Below are 13216 nucleotides of genomic sequence, written 5' to 3' on the forward strand. Positions count from 1 at the left end.
AGGCTTCTTCTTCTCCCTAAACAACAGTTTCTCTCTATGTGAGCATCCAATTCTGAGTTTGTTCCCAAGTTTCAAAGTGTACTTTCCCCGAGGGTTGTTGTCATGTCTTTGTGCACTAGTTTGCTCAGGGTGAATTTAGAAAACATTCTTTGATAGATCCAGGGTGGGAAGGGGCAGGAAAATCTCTCTCTGGAGCTCGCTGACAGCGAGGTGGTGGTGTTACACCAGGTGTGAGTTTGGCCTCAGAAGAGGGTGAGTGATGAGGAAGCTTTTCCCTTTTTGATAATCCCGTCTGTGAGCAGAAGCCAGATGCTTTCTCCCCACTTGTAGCACACTCTGGTTAAGTATTATTATTTATATTATGTAGTAGCAATACATAGTGTTTTATGGCAGTAAAGATACATAAATCAGCAACCAGAAGACGAGGGCTTTGCTCTAAAGAGCTTATAAATCTAACAGCTTGAGCAGCCCTGGTAATGGACACAGTAAGCAGGCAGTCAAGTTGCATGTAGACATGAGCTAAGATGGGTCTCCCAAAGCAGATGGTGGTTTAGAAGAGATTTGGAAGAGAAGCAACCTGCTCCATCCTCGAGAGCGGATTCTCCTGCCGGAGAATTAGAAGGGCTGTGACCGATATAAGCTTGTCCGGGTGGAGAGGTGAAAGAGTCCATGGGAGAACAGCAACTCACCAAGGCAGGGGGTGGTGGGGGGGTCATGGCAGGGCTGCCTTTTGGGGGGGTTCTGCAGATGCCTCCCCCCCCCAGGGACAAAGCATCTGTCCTTGTCCCAAGTGATGTATTTGCCTCGAGCCTGAGACCCCTCATGAAAAGAAGTGGCAACATGTTGTGCTAAAGAAACCAAGGCTCTGCCTTGCTCAGAGATACAGTAAAGTGTTATAAATCTTACAAAGCAAGAAAACTGCTGGTGCAGGTACACCAGGCTCTCTGGAGCAAGTGGCACTGCAGAGGCCAGTGTCCCTGCTGCCGTGTCGGGGAAGTGCTCCAACCCTTCAAACCTTCCCCTTTGATCCTGGGTACCAAACCAAGGGTTATTTTGTTGGCTTTTTTTTTTTTTTCCAAATTTCTTCCTGTGCTGGCACCGGCCTGGGAGGAACCTGGTCTGGGCTGGAGAGAGATGTGCAGTGTCTGGCCGAGCACGCTGGCTCCGAGTGTCTGCATTCTTCTGGCTGCTTTCAGCTCTTGCACAAATCGAGGCTTCACGCTAAATGCATTACACTGTATAACAATTAATCCCGTGCTACATATAGAAAGTCCTTACTCATCAATAATGCATGTGGGAGGAGTGATTTTCACTCTCAGTAATAAGGCTAAGACAATGGAAACAAGCAGGTAATGGAGAACATTTATAACGATGTTAATCTAATAATGAGTCTAATGCTGTTAAAAGTAAGACTGCAAACTGGACGCATCCAAAGATAAATTATTTCAAGCATTCATTAACTGATGCCTAATTAATGCTCAATTAGAGGGATGCTACATGGGAAATGGTTTGGACAGTCAGACGAATTCATTCCAATCACTGAAACCTCAGTCAGAAGCAGGAGGCGGCAGAAGGACACGGCGAGCAGAAGCTGGGGTGACACAGCGTGTCAGTGGGAGAAAGGCAGAAGATAAACACCCCTTTGCTGGTTTTATCCTTGTCAGCGGGGATTTGGTTTTACTCACTTCACCAGCAGGTTTCTGTAGGATTTTTCTGTGCTGCTTTTGAAGCTCTCCCTCCCCAGTGAGCTCTGACACACAGGCTGGTGACCCTCCATCTGCCTCACAACCTTTACAAGACGAAGTTGAAAGGGCTGAATCAGGAATAACAAGTTCAACAAGTTAGACAGGGTCAGGCTATCAGGAGAGCTGGGCTGGGACCTCTTGGGAAGTTCCCCTCTTGCTTTCCTGCCTGGGAAGCCCAGTGAGATCAAAGTGCTCCTGGCTGTCTTGTCCTGGTGGGACTCGGCTGCTGGATATTGCAACACTGGCATTACCAGCTTCAGGAGCTTCATGGCTCCATGACCACAACCTCTTTGCATCTTGGGGGTCTCATTCCCAGATCTAAACTGTGACCAATACCAGGGCATCTCAGGAGCAGCTTCTCAAAGCACTAGACAATCAGCAGGTTTTATGGGCTTGGAGGGAAAGCATCCTCAGTGAAATCATGTGCCTTGTGTACATCCACTGGGGAGTCCAGACCTTCATAGAATCACAGAATGGGTTGGAAGGGACTTTAAAGACCACCTAGTTCCATCTTCCCTGCCATAGGCAGGGACTTCTTCCACTAGACCGAGTTGCTCCAGGCCTTGTTTAACCTGACCTTGGACACTTCCAGGGATGGGGCAGCCACAGTTTCTCTGGGCAACCTGTGCCAGGGCCTCACCACCCTCATAAGGAAGAATTCCTTTCCAAGTCCTGCTCCCCTGTTTACCTTCTTTTCCTAATCATCCAGCCTTCCATTTCCCCATTCTCCTTCCTCCCAAGTTGCAGCACGTAAGTAGAAAGACATCCCTGCCTTTTCTCCCTTCCATCATACTCTTGGGAAGCTGACAACCAGCAACAACCCAGGCTATCCCCACCGCCATCCGTGGTGGCCGCAGGAGTCACATCTCCCTCTCCATAGGGCCTCCAGCCGTTAACTCACAGATGCCTGTTAATTAAAGAGATGGACTCAGTTCCCTCTGACCTTTACCTCTGGAGTTATCCCTGCAGGCAGTGAGCTGTTAAACGCTGCGTTCCCTCTCGGCAGAAGCCTCTACCTTGGCCATGCTCCAGGGAGACCCAGGCTGCCTTCGTCCATCGCCGCGCGCTGCTAACAGCCGCCTGTCATCACCATCCCCGTACGTGAAATCGTCTATGCTCCCAGATCCCTGCCCGGCTCCACCTCCCGTCAGTAATCCCGTTAGCCTGGCAACTGTCGTGTCACGGAAGAGCGCATAAAACTGTTGTTTGGAGGCAATATGTAATCTTCCAACCTGCTGCGTATAGCTGGGAGATGGTTTATTGATTCAGACCCTTGTGATTTGGTATTTGCAATAACAGACTCTGCATGTGGGAGATCGTCGCAGCACTTGTGCCTGGCAGGATTTTACTAATAAACATAAGACCTAGAGAAGGCTTCAAACTCCAGTGTCACCAAGGTAAAGACGGGGAAGGCGAAGCCGTCCCACCTTGGTGAAGCACATCCGCGGGTAAAAAGAAAAACCCAGCAGAATATATTTCTGCAAACATAGTTTTATCTTTCCCATCGTTATCTGGCGTTGGGATAATCACCATATCCTCAGGATACCGCTGTTTCCCAGGCGGCGCTTGCACGGTGAGTTGCAGCGAGGGCTCCCGTTTTGGCAGGGAGTGCTGGGTAGTCAGCGCTGGCACGATGCTCCCACCAGCACAGCCCCTCGCTCATCGCAAAGGCACGACAGCAAAGCCAAAATGCTACGGCGGTGACTTGGAGAACGTTCCTTTTCCTACACAGCCGTAGGAGTTGTCGCAAATTAAACGTTCCCGACTCATCACCCCTTTTTGGCAGCGGTGCAGGGATGAGACATCCCTCCTGGTAGCCGATGCTTTGTTCCTGAAGGGCAGCGCCTGGAAGTTGTCCTCCCCACTCCCATCGCAGCCAAGGCTTGGTCCAATGCTTTGGGCAGCGATGCTATTTTTTTTTTCCTGACTACCTCTTACTGGGGATTTATGGAGAGTCTGAATAACCCAGTTTATCTAAAATATGTGACAACTTTGCCTTGAAAGGATGGGTCCAGATGGACGGGTCACCTGCTGTTAACTAAACGGTAATAGATCTCCATACCAGGCAAAAGGCAACAGCAACCATGGGGTTATATTTCAAACAGAATTAATAAGAAAACAGTAAGGTTTTTGTGCCTCCCACTTGTATTCGGCTGCAGGCACTGAAGAGAGGGACTGTAAAAGCCCAAGGGGTCCAGGATCTTGGACTAGCTGGTGATAACGACGTTGAGTAATTAGAGATGAACTCCACTTCCACTCTCGTTTTTCAGATTATTACAAGCTGAGTAGAACTCGTGGGCAGGATGGCACCGGCAGCTGTGCGCTGCTCTGCTATTACTCCTTTTCCCCGTAAAGTCCAGAGGCAGAATTCATTAGACATGAGCAAATTTTGCGTATAAGAGGAAAAAGCCAAATCTAGGAGGAAAATCTGAATGAGAAATGACAAGTCTGGTGCAATGAGTCTGAAAAGCCACTCGGTGCAGAAGGAATAGCCTGAAAGCAAGCCTGGTGTGAGGAGTGGGAGCGAGACGGGAGCGGGGCGGTGAAACCGGCACTCTGAGAGCTGAGCAGAGGGAGGGGATGATTCCTGCCTCACTTTCTGCTTCTCTGCTGTGAGAAAGCCCCACTCACAAGCACATACTGTAGCATTAGAGGATGCAATATGCTTTGCCACAGGACATCCATTTAGAAATATGTCTGAGCATCCCACTTCCAAACGGAGTTTTCGGCTCAGCCTTTTCCACCAACTGCTGACAACATATTTTCCTGTAAATCACTTGGGTTTCAGGGTGGATGGTGGTGTCTAACAACTGTAGTCAAAGGAGATGGTGGGGATGAGTCTGTGCCTTTGGGGGAGCAGGGTGTGCTGTGCAGATTCACTGCCCACGTGTAATTTTAGGTGGCTCGCTGGGAATTGCTAAATCTCTGTCCCTTTTCCTCTCCGATACGTAAGTGCAGGCGATCTGAGAGATGCATTATAAGGAAGGGTGGGCACGTAAAAGGGTTTGCATTTCCTCTGTTTGCTCTCACACCACGAAATTTCCTCTGACAGCGCTGCTGCCTGCAGGCAAGGGGCTCTGCTGCCTGCGCTGCCAGCGTGAATTCTCACCGAGAAAGTTTCTCCTGCCTGCTCCGGGCTGGGAGCACAACCAGCTGCCTGTTGCAGGCAGGGCGAGGAGGCAGGGAGTACTCCATACATCACGTTTTAACTACTGTGGGTGATGAGCCTACTCATCACAGCCGCGTGGGTAATTCATGAGCAGAGAGGAGGGCTGAGTTAATTGGGGGCGTTTTTCACCCAGAATAGTCTCCGCAGCAGTGACGGGTGGGCGGGAGGTGCCCGGTTCCCGCTGACGCCGCTCTCCCCTCTCTCCGCACAGGGGGGTTTGCGGAGCTGCTGCTGGTGCTGCTGGGGCTGAAGGTGCCCAGTGCCCTGGGCTGCCCCACCGACTGCGTGTGCTACCCCTCCCCGATGACTGTCAGCTGCCAGGCTCACAACTTCGTCACCATCCCCGAGGGCATCCCCGAGGACAGCGAGAGGATCTTCCTCCAGAACAACCAGATCACCTTGCTGCTGCGGGGCCACTTCAGCCCCTCCATGGTCACCCTCTGGATCTACTCCAACAACATCACCTTCATCGACCCCAACACCTTCGAGGGGTTCGTCAACCTGGAAGAGCTGGACCTGGGGGACAACCGCTACTTAAGGGCTTTAGCTGCAGACACTTTCCAAGGGCTGGTGAAACTCCATGCCTTGTATCTTTACAAGTGCGGGCTGAGCTCCCTCCCCAGCGGGATATTCGGTGGCCTCCACAACCTGCAATACCTTTACCTGCAAGACAACCACATTGAGTTCCTTCAGGATGATATTTTTGTTGACTTGGTTAACCTCAGCCATCTTTTTCTCCATGGAAACAAGCTCTGGAGCCTCCATCAGAACACGTTCAGGGGACTAATAAACCTGGATCGGCTGCTCATCCATCAAAATCAGCTGCAGTGGATTCACAGGCGGGCTTTTCATGACCTCCGAAGATTGACCACCCTTTTCCTGTTCAATAACAGCCTCTCGGAGCTGCAGGGGGACTGCCTGGCCCACCTGGGAGCCCTGGAGTTTCTCAGGCTGAATGGGAACCCATGGAGCTGCGATTGCAAAGCCCGTTCCCTCTGGGAATGGCTGCACAGGTTCAGAGGCTCCAGCTCCAGCGTCATCTGCGAGTCCCCCGAGCAGATGCACGGCAAGGACCTCAAGGTGCTAAGAGCAGAAGACTTTAGGAACTGTTCAGGGTCCGAGTCGCTCCATCAGATGAAAACACACACTTTCTCCACAGCGGACAGAGGAGCCTCCAAAACCCACCACCCTCACCACTCCTCCAAGGAGAAGGGGAAGGAGAGAGGGGCTGAGAACAGTTTGCACAGCAGCCAGCCCGCCGGCCCCCCCGGCTCCCGGCCGGGCTACCGCAAACCCGGCAAGAACTGCACCAGCCACAAAAGCCGTAACCGAACCTCCAAACCGGTGTCCCTGGGGCCGCGGAAAAACGGGCAGGAGGTTCCAGACTATGTGCCTGATTATCAGCACAAATTCAGCTTTGGGGTGATGCCAACGCTGTCCCCCAAACGCAAGGGTAAGTGTACCCGGCGGACGCCCATCCGCCCCCCCAGCGGGGTCCAGCAGGCAGCCGGCTGCTCGGGGCTCAGGGCGTCGCTCCTGGTTTTTATGGTGGTGCTGGCGGCCGTCATCCGCTGAGCCCCCGGCCGCGGACAGAGCGGAGCTGTACTGCCACCAATCTACAAAGGACCAGAGTTTCTTTTCTTCTTCTTTTTTTGTACGTGGCTAGCGTTGGCCTGGCCAAGGGAAGAACGCTGTCTCGGCTTCTGACGGTCTCTCCGTGCCCGGCCGGGCTGCCAACGCGGACTGTGCCGAACGCAGCGGGAGCGGATTAAAAGGCATTATCACACCTTGTCACAAACAGCCTAACCGAGCACCTACGACAACAACAACAAAAAGCCAACCTTTCAAAAAGCAGATAACGGGGACGGTAGCCAATTCGTCGGTGACAGCAACCGGACAAATGGACTGTATCCGTGCTCTTGTGAAATCCTGTTCATTTGAGAGCGCTCCGAACGACCCCTCCAATTACTGAAAGGAACATAATTGCTGTAAAACCCATCACCAATTAAGCCTACACTGTTTCTCTGAAAGTGAGTGCGAGGACACTGATACCAATGTAATAAGGACAATGGTTCTCCCATGTTTTAGCCCTTTTGGCTCAAACCCAGAGGCCAAAGTTGGCTGGGAATCTCTTAGAAGACAATCTCAAACCCCTGAATATCTCAGGCATTACAGCAGAACAGGGCTTGCCTGCTGGGCTTGGAGTAGCCAACAACCAAAGGAAAGACTGATTAGAGGTGGAATTAAACAAAAACAAACCCCAACAAACCCAACACTTAAAGAAATGAGGTACCCGCAGGAGGTGTGTTTTTTGTAACCATGTCCACACATCCGAAAAAAAACCCCAACAAATGCACAGGCTCCCCCCCTTCCCCTCAATTATCCATATGTATGTCTTACAATGTTTATAAACTATATGGAAACTATATCTTCAGAACTAAGGATTGTATTGTTGAATTTATAGCAGACCAGTATATGATTTTTTTGTTTTGTTTTGTTTTTTTGTTTTTTCTCAAGAAAACAAACCGGCAGCAGTGCCTACAGATGCTGAAAGCCATCGGGCAGGCTCAGTACGTGTGGGGGAACCACAGCGGACCAATGTTCTCAGCAATTCAGAGCACTAAACTTCGGGAGGGGTGGGGGGGGGTGGTTGTGTGCGGTGCAGCAAAGTCCATATCCAGAGAGCCAAAACTCACCCTTACACCCTAATTTGTAACCAGGGGGGAGAGAGAGAGATTAATTAGTCCATATAAATAGAGCCATAGAGCTCTGTCTCCGGAGAGTGCTACAAGGCCCCGGGGAAGAAAGGGGCTTTTTTGGGCTGGAGGCAGAGAGGGGCTTCCCAGCTGTGTAGGTGGCGTGAGGACCTTTATAGCTGGACTAAGGTTTTCACTGGGGCAGCAAGGAGCAGCTCCCAGGTTGGAGACAGTCCTGACAGTGTCAGGAGAGGTTTTGTTTCTTAAAAGGAATAGGTTGTATCATAGGAAGAGTCAGAGAAGGGGGAAAACTACAGCTCATAGAGGACCAGTGAGAAGCGCAGAGCCCAGGGCTTCTGGTCCATGGCAGGAGAGAGATATCAATGGTCCAAGAGAGCCATATGAAGGGGATTGTGGCCTCTTCCAGGTGGAGGAGAGGGAGCAGGTCTGCCTGTTCCCCTCATCCCAAATTAAACCCCGTGGTGGAGGGATGCATTTGCTGGTTGGGGGCACAGCAGAGCTGGCAGCCCACGGGCTCGGAGAGGTGCTGCCCAAATTCTGCAGTCGGTGTGAATTCCCTGTCAGCGTGGATGTGTGAGACCAAACAGACACTGAAGTTAATGAAACAAGGGAAATAAAAGTGATCTTGGACAAGAAAAGGCTGCTGTTCATTTCCTAACCATATCCCAGCATGTTTTGAGCCAGTAGCTCCTGTGTGGGGCTGGAAATCCCAAAGGAAACAGCTTGTGTTTTCCATCAGACACACCACTAGCTTCAAGAAGAATGGGCCATCTTGGGAAATCCACTCTCCCAACTGCTTTGGGGGAAGGGGAGAGGGTATTTACACAGTGTCAGATCCCTTGGAGGTATCTGGAAATGAAATGGGGAACTCCCAACGAAAAAAAAGAAGAAACTTCCCCAATGCACTTATGGTTACGAGCGGTTGGGCGGTGGGAGGGGGAAGCTGGAAGGGCATGGCCTCTTCTGTGCGTCTTGCAAGTGAGGAAGGGCAGAGGCTTGGATGTTTTTTTAAACAGCCTTCTTGGGGAATAGCAAGACTAATTCTGGGAGGAGAAAGGAAGAGGTTACTTCATCAAGCCCTCTGCCTTCCAGCTCCAACTCAAACTTTTCTGTCTACAGGGCTCTAAAGCTCCACTAAAGGGATGTCCAATGCAGCCAGAACAAATAATCCGTGATCTGAAATAGCTCCCTCATGTCCTACTCTCTATAACCAATAGCAACTGAATGAGTCTGGCACTGTCCCTTAGAAGTGGAGAATGTTGTTATGTTGGTTATTTCGTTTCATACTCTGGAAATCAAAGCTCTCAGTGGGAGAATGAAGAAGAGAAGCACTTTATTAATTTTTTTTAAGTCTGCGTGTAACTCCTGTAATATAGGAGTGAAATGTCAGCACAGGAGATGCTAATGTTTTATAAATGATTTGGGTGCAGCAGGCACGGTGGATAGTCTTTGAGATGAATTATATCAGAACAGACTACGCCTGGCTCAAAACCATAATTGTATTTTTAGTATCTTTTCCTTTAACATGTAGGAAAAATAAAGGCAACTCCATGGTGTATTACAAGCCTTGTCAATCAAGCGCTCTAACTCCTAGTGATAAAGGGGACTGTTTAAAAACCAGAAGGGAGACATGATACACTGCTAAATAGGAGATGTCGCTTGACACAGCGTCTTGGTTTAACCTGGCAGGTTGCTAAACACCACCTGACTGCAGTGGAATGGGGGAGAGAATTGGGAATAATAAGTAGCATTCATGGGTTGAGATAAAGATGGTTTAACAGGACAGAAATGGAAGAAATAATTAATAGCAACAATAGAATATACAAACCAAATGATGTGCAGTGCAATTGCCCACCATCTGCTGACTTATGCCCAGCCAGCTTTGACCCCACTTTAGATACTGACTATGATTCCACAGAGTCTGGAATATCCCTTTGGCCAGTTGGGATCAGCTGCCCTGGCTCTGTCCCTTCCCAGATTCTTGCACCCCTCAGTATCCTCACTGGTGGGGTGGGGTGAGGAGCAGAAAAGTCCTTGACTCAGTGTAAACACTGCTAAGCAACAACTAGAAATTGGTGTATTATCAACATCATTTTTCACTCCAAACCCAAACCACAGCACTACACCAGGTACTAGAAAGAAAACCAACTCTAACCCAGCCCAAGCCAGGACACACAAGGACTACAGGTTTCTGATATTCCTCCTGCCTTCTCCTTAGCTGCCATCCCTCCCCGCTCCCATCCTTCTTCCACAACCACAGCTCTTTGAGGATAAACTAAATTTTTATGGCATGCTCTGACACTCAGCCTCAATAACGAACTTCCCATCTGCGTGGTTCAGCTCTACCATGGCCCCTGGTTCACGATCGTGTGTCTTTTCCCCAATCCCTTCCTACAGCATGTCTTCATGCATTTTGAATGTTGCTCTGAGGCCTGGCAGAAATCCCCTCTTCTCCGAAGCAGCGCTCCCACAACCTCCAAGCACGCGTCTCTCCAGTCGAGCGGACGTAGGCATCACCGTGACTTGCCAGAGATTGTCTGGCTCAGGCTGGAGGTAGGCTGGAGAAATTTGGGATTTCATTAGAATTGCACCCAGACACCAAAGGTTTTGACAGGGAGGTCCCCGGGGTAAAGAGCTGAACCCCAAGGTGGCTGAGGGCACCATGGCTGCTTTGAGGTGATGCTGGGCAGTGGTTCACGTGCTCCCGTTTGCACGGGCTGGATCGATGGGCTGAGGCCAACGGGATGAGGTTCAAGAAAGCCACGTGCTGGTCCTGCACTCGGGTCACAACAATCCCAAACAGCGCTCCAGGCACGGGGCAGAGTGGCTGGAGAGGTGCCAGGACCTGGGGGTGCTGGTTGACAGTGGTTGAACATGAGCTGGTATGTGCCCAGGTGGCCAGGGGCATCCTGGCTTGTACCAGCAACAGTGTGGAAGCAGGACCAGGGCAGTGATCATTCCCCTGGGCTCAGCACTGGTGAGGCACCTTGAATCCTGGGTTCAGTTTGGGGCCCCTCATAACAAGAAAGACACTGAGGGGCTGGAGTGTGTCCAGAGAAGGGAACAGAGCTTGGGAAGGGTCTGGAGCACATGTCTGATGAGGAGTGGCTGAGGGAACTGGGGGGGCTCAGCCTGGAGAAAAGAAGGCTCAGGGGACACTTTCTCACTCTCCACAACTTCCTGAAGGGAGGTCGATCTCTTTTCCCAAGTGAGAAGCAATAGGATGAGAGGAAATGGCCTCAAAGTTGCTCCAGGGGACGTTTAGATTGGATGTTAAGGAAAATGTCTTCACTGAAATGGTTGTCAAACCCTTGCACAGCTGCCCAGGGCAGTGATGGAGTCACCATCCCAGGAAGGATTTAACAGATGTGCAGATGTGGCACTTGGGGACATGGTTTAGTGGTGGCCTTGGCAGTGCTGGGTTAACAGTTGGACTCATTGATCTTACAGGCATTTTGCAAACTAAATGATTTTGTGATTCTATAAATCTAAACCTCTGCATGTTCCTATCCCAAACTCAGCCTTCAGACGTGCATTGATCCCTCTTGGGGTTCAGGCAGACAGGCTGCCTGTTGCCAGCATGGGCAGACACTCCCAATAGCTCCCCACGAGCTCCAAATGCTCCCCCTGGGAAACATGTCACTTGAGCATTTATTTGCTCACTGGTTTCCCTTTCCTTTAGTGTTCTCCAGTCTGTGCTGCTCTGGCAGACGAGATGAGTCCCTGTCGCTCTGCCTGCTTTTCCCTTCTTTCCATCAGTGAGCTTCAACGCTCTGACTTTGGGCTGTTCATGCAAATCCTTTCCATTAAAAAAAAATAAACACCAGAGGACCCAGAAGAGACCCCAGACTGTGCCTCTGGAAACTCACTCCCGGCGGCAGAATCCCGTTCCCTGAGTCGGAGCCAATTTTCTCTCCTTTGTACCACTTTTCCACAGTTTCATCCCGTAATTGCTAATATGGAGCTTTTCGTACATGCTTTGAAAACAGAAACCACGCAACACTGCATCTCTTTTATCCTCCCAGGCAGGATGAAAACCAAACACCTCTTGGATACTGAGAATAAATTTTTAGTTTATCAGTATAAACCAACACCGTGAGTCTGCAGTTTCTCCTGCATTCCCCATCGCTTCCCAGACCACACTTGTGTCCCCCCAGCACCAATTCCAAATTATTCCCTTTGTCTCAGAAAGTTGCTTTGTGGCATGTACCCCTCTTCAGAGGGACAGAGGAGAACAAAAGCGTCACTTCACATTTCTTACAGCTAAATAACACTTTTTGCAGCCCTTCAAGTTCATCCTTCCCTAAATCCCCTGTCTGTGGATTCTTTCCCTGTGTTATCTTCAACCACTCCCGCAGGAACAACTCCCAAGAGCCCATTTCCCATTGCACTACCAAGAGTATTTCCCTTTCCATCTCTTACTATTTCCTTGAGGTCCTGTTGGTTGGCATTATCCCCTTGTTCCCCCAGCCTTTTTCTCTCCCTTACTGCATCCAGCTCACCACTGCTCTGGTGAAACATGAGATACTGACCCCAGTGCTGATGGGAACAGTGATTCCAGGGATGCTCTTGTATTCCTGAGTTTTTGGGTTACAGATGGAAGCAAAAGCAACTATGAAAGCAGGACGCAGGTGCTCACGCTTTGCAGTGTGTGTTTTTGGGAAGGTGTCACGCTGACAAGCCAAAAACATCTCTGCCCACATAAAAGTAGCCCCAGGAGCAGCAACCCTCCAGAATCCCCATCCATCTCTGTCCTCCCCTTTCCCAGAGAAATATCCTTCAACAGGGAGAAGGATCAGTCACCTCATTGACCACTTCCCTGGTTTCCACTCAAAAGCAGCCAATTTGGCGAACAAAAGCGAGTGTTATAACACAAGCCCCTCACTACCCAGCTCCCTGCTGTAAGGAGCTGCTCACTAAAATCCATTTTTTCCCCCACCCTGTGAATGTGGGTGAAATTCTCCCCACGCCCAGCCACTCTGCAGATGGATCTTTATATGCCTCTGCAGGCTCCTCATCTCACCCCCACCCTCATCCGCACAGCCCGAGTCCTTTCCGGAGCTGCCCTCCATCCTCTTCCTCCTTTGTGAAAACAGAATCAAAATAACTGTTTAACAAATCAGCCATTACCTTCTCTCATGTCACCAATTCCCTGCTATCATTTCGTAATTGGCCAATTTTCTCTTTTACCTTCTCTCTGCTCTGAATACGTCTCGGGGAGCTCTGATTGTGTGTTAAAATATCCTCCCTAATTCACTGCTCAATATCTCTTTCTGCTCTTCTAATTGCCCTTTTAACTTGCTTCTAATTTTTTTATAAATCTCCTAATCCTCTTCCTGCACAAGTTGTTTACATGCACCGGAGAATGTATATGTATTAGCAGATGTTCCTGGGTAAATAATGCACAAAAGAATATTACTGCTTCACGCAAGCTGCAATTACTGCTTTCCTCAGAATAAGCCCTGTTTAACCCTCCTATTTAGGGCACACGCCCCTGCTCTCGCTGCACATCTCCAGGCTATTTCACTCCTGCTGCAGAACATTAACACCACCAGCTCCACCACGGCTCACTCGCTATCTTCTGA

General features: G+C 50.0%; 1 protein-coding gene across 1 annotated transcript in view; it reads left to right on the forward strand.

The window, feature by feature from the left end:
- Window positions 1-8269, forward strand: part of RTN4RL1 (reticulon 4 receptor like 1) — a 30781-nt gene extending 22512 nt beyond the window's left edge. The window contains exon 2 of the mRNA XM_027890024.1: window positions 5126-8269. Coding sequence (XP_027745825.1) covers window positions 5126-6489 — 1364 coding nt within the window. The 3' untranslated portion in view covers window positions 6490-8269. The remainder of the gene's footprint in view (window positions 1-5125) is intronic.
- The last annotated feature ends 4947 nt before the right edge of the window (window positions 8270-13216 follow it).

This window comes from Empidonax traillii, unplaced genomic scaffold (assembly GCF_003031625.1).
Source record: "Empidonax traillii isolate 1590-97213 ecotype Southwest subspecies unplaced genomic scaffold, ASM303162v1 scaffold276:size1176444, whole genome shotgun sequence".
Classification (NCBI taxonomy): domain Eukaryota; kingdom Metazoa; phylum Chordata; class Aves; order Passeriformes; family Tyrannidae; genus Empidonax; species Empidonax traillii.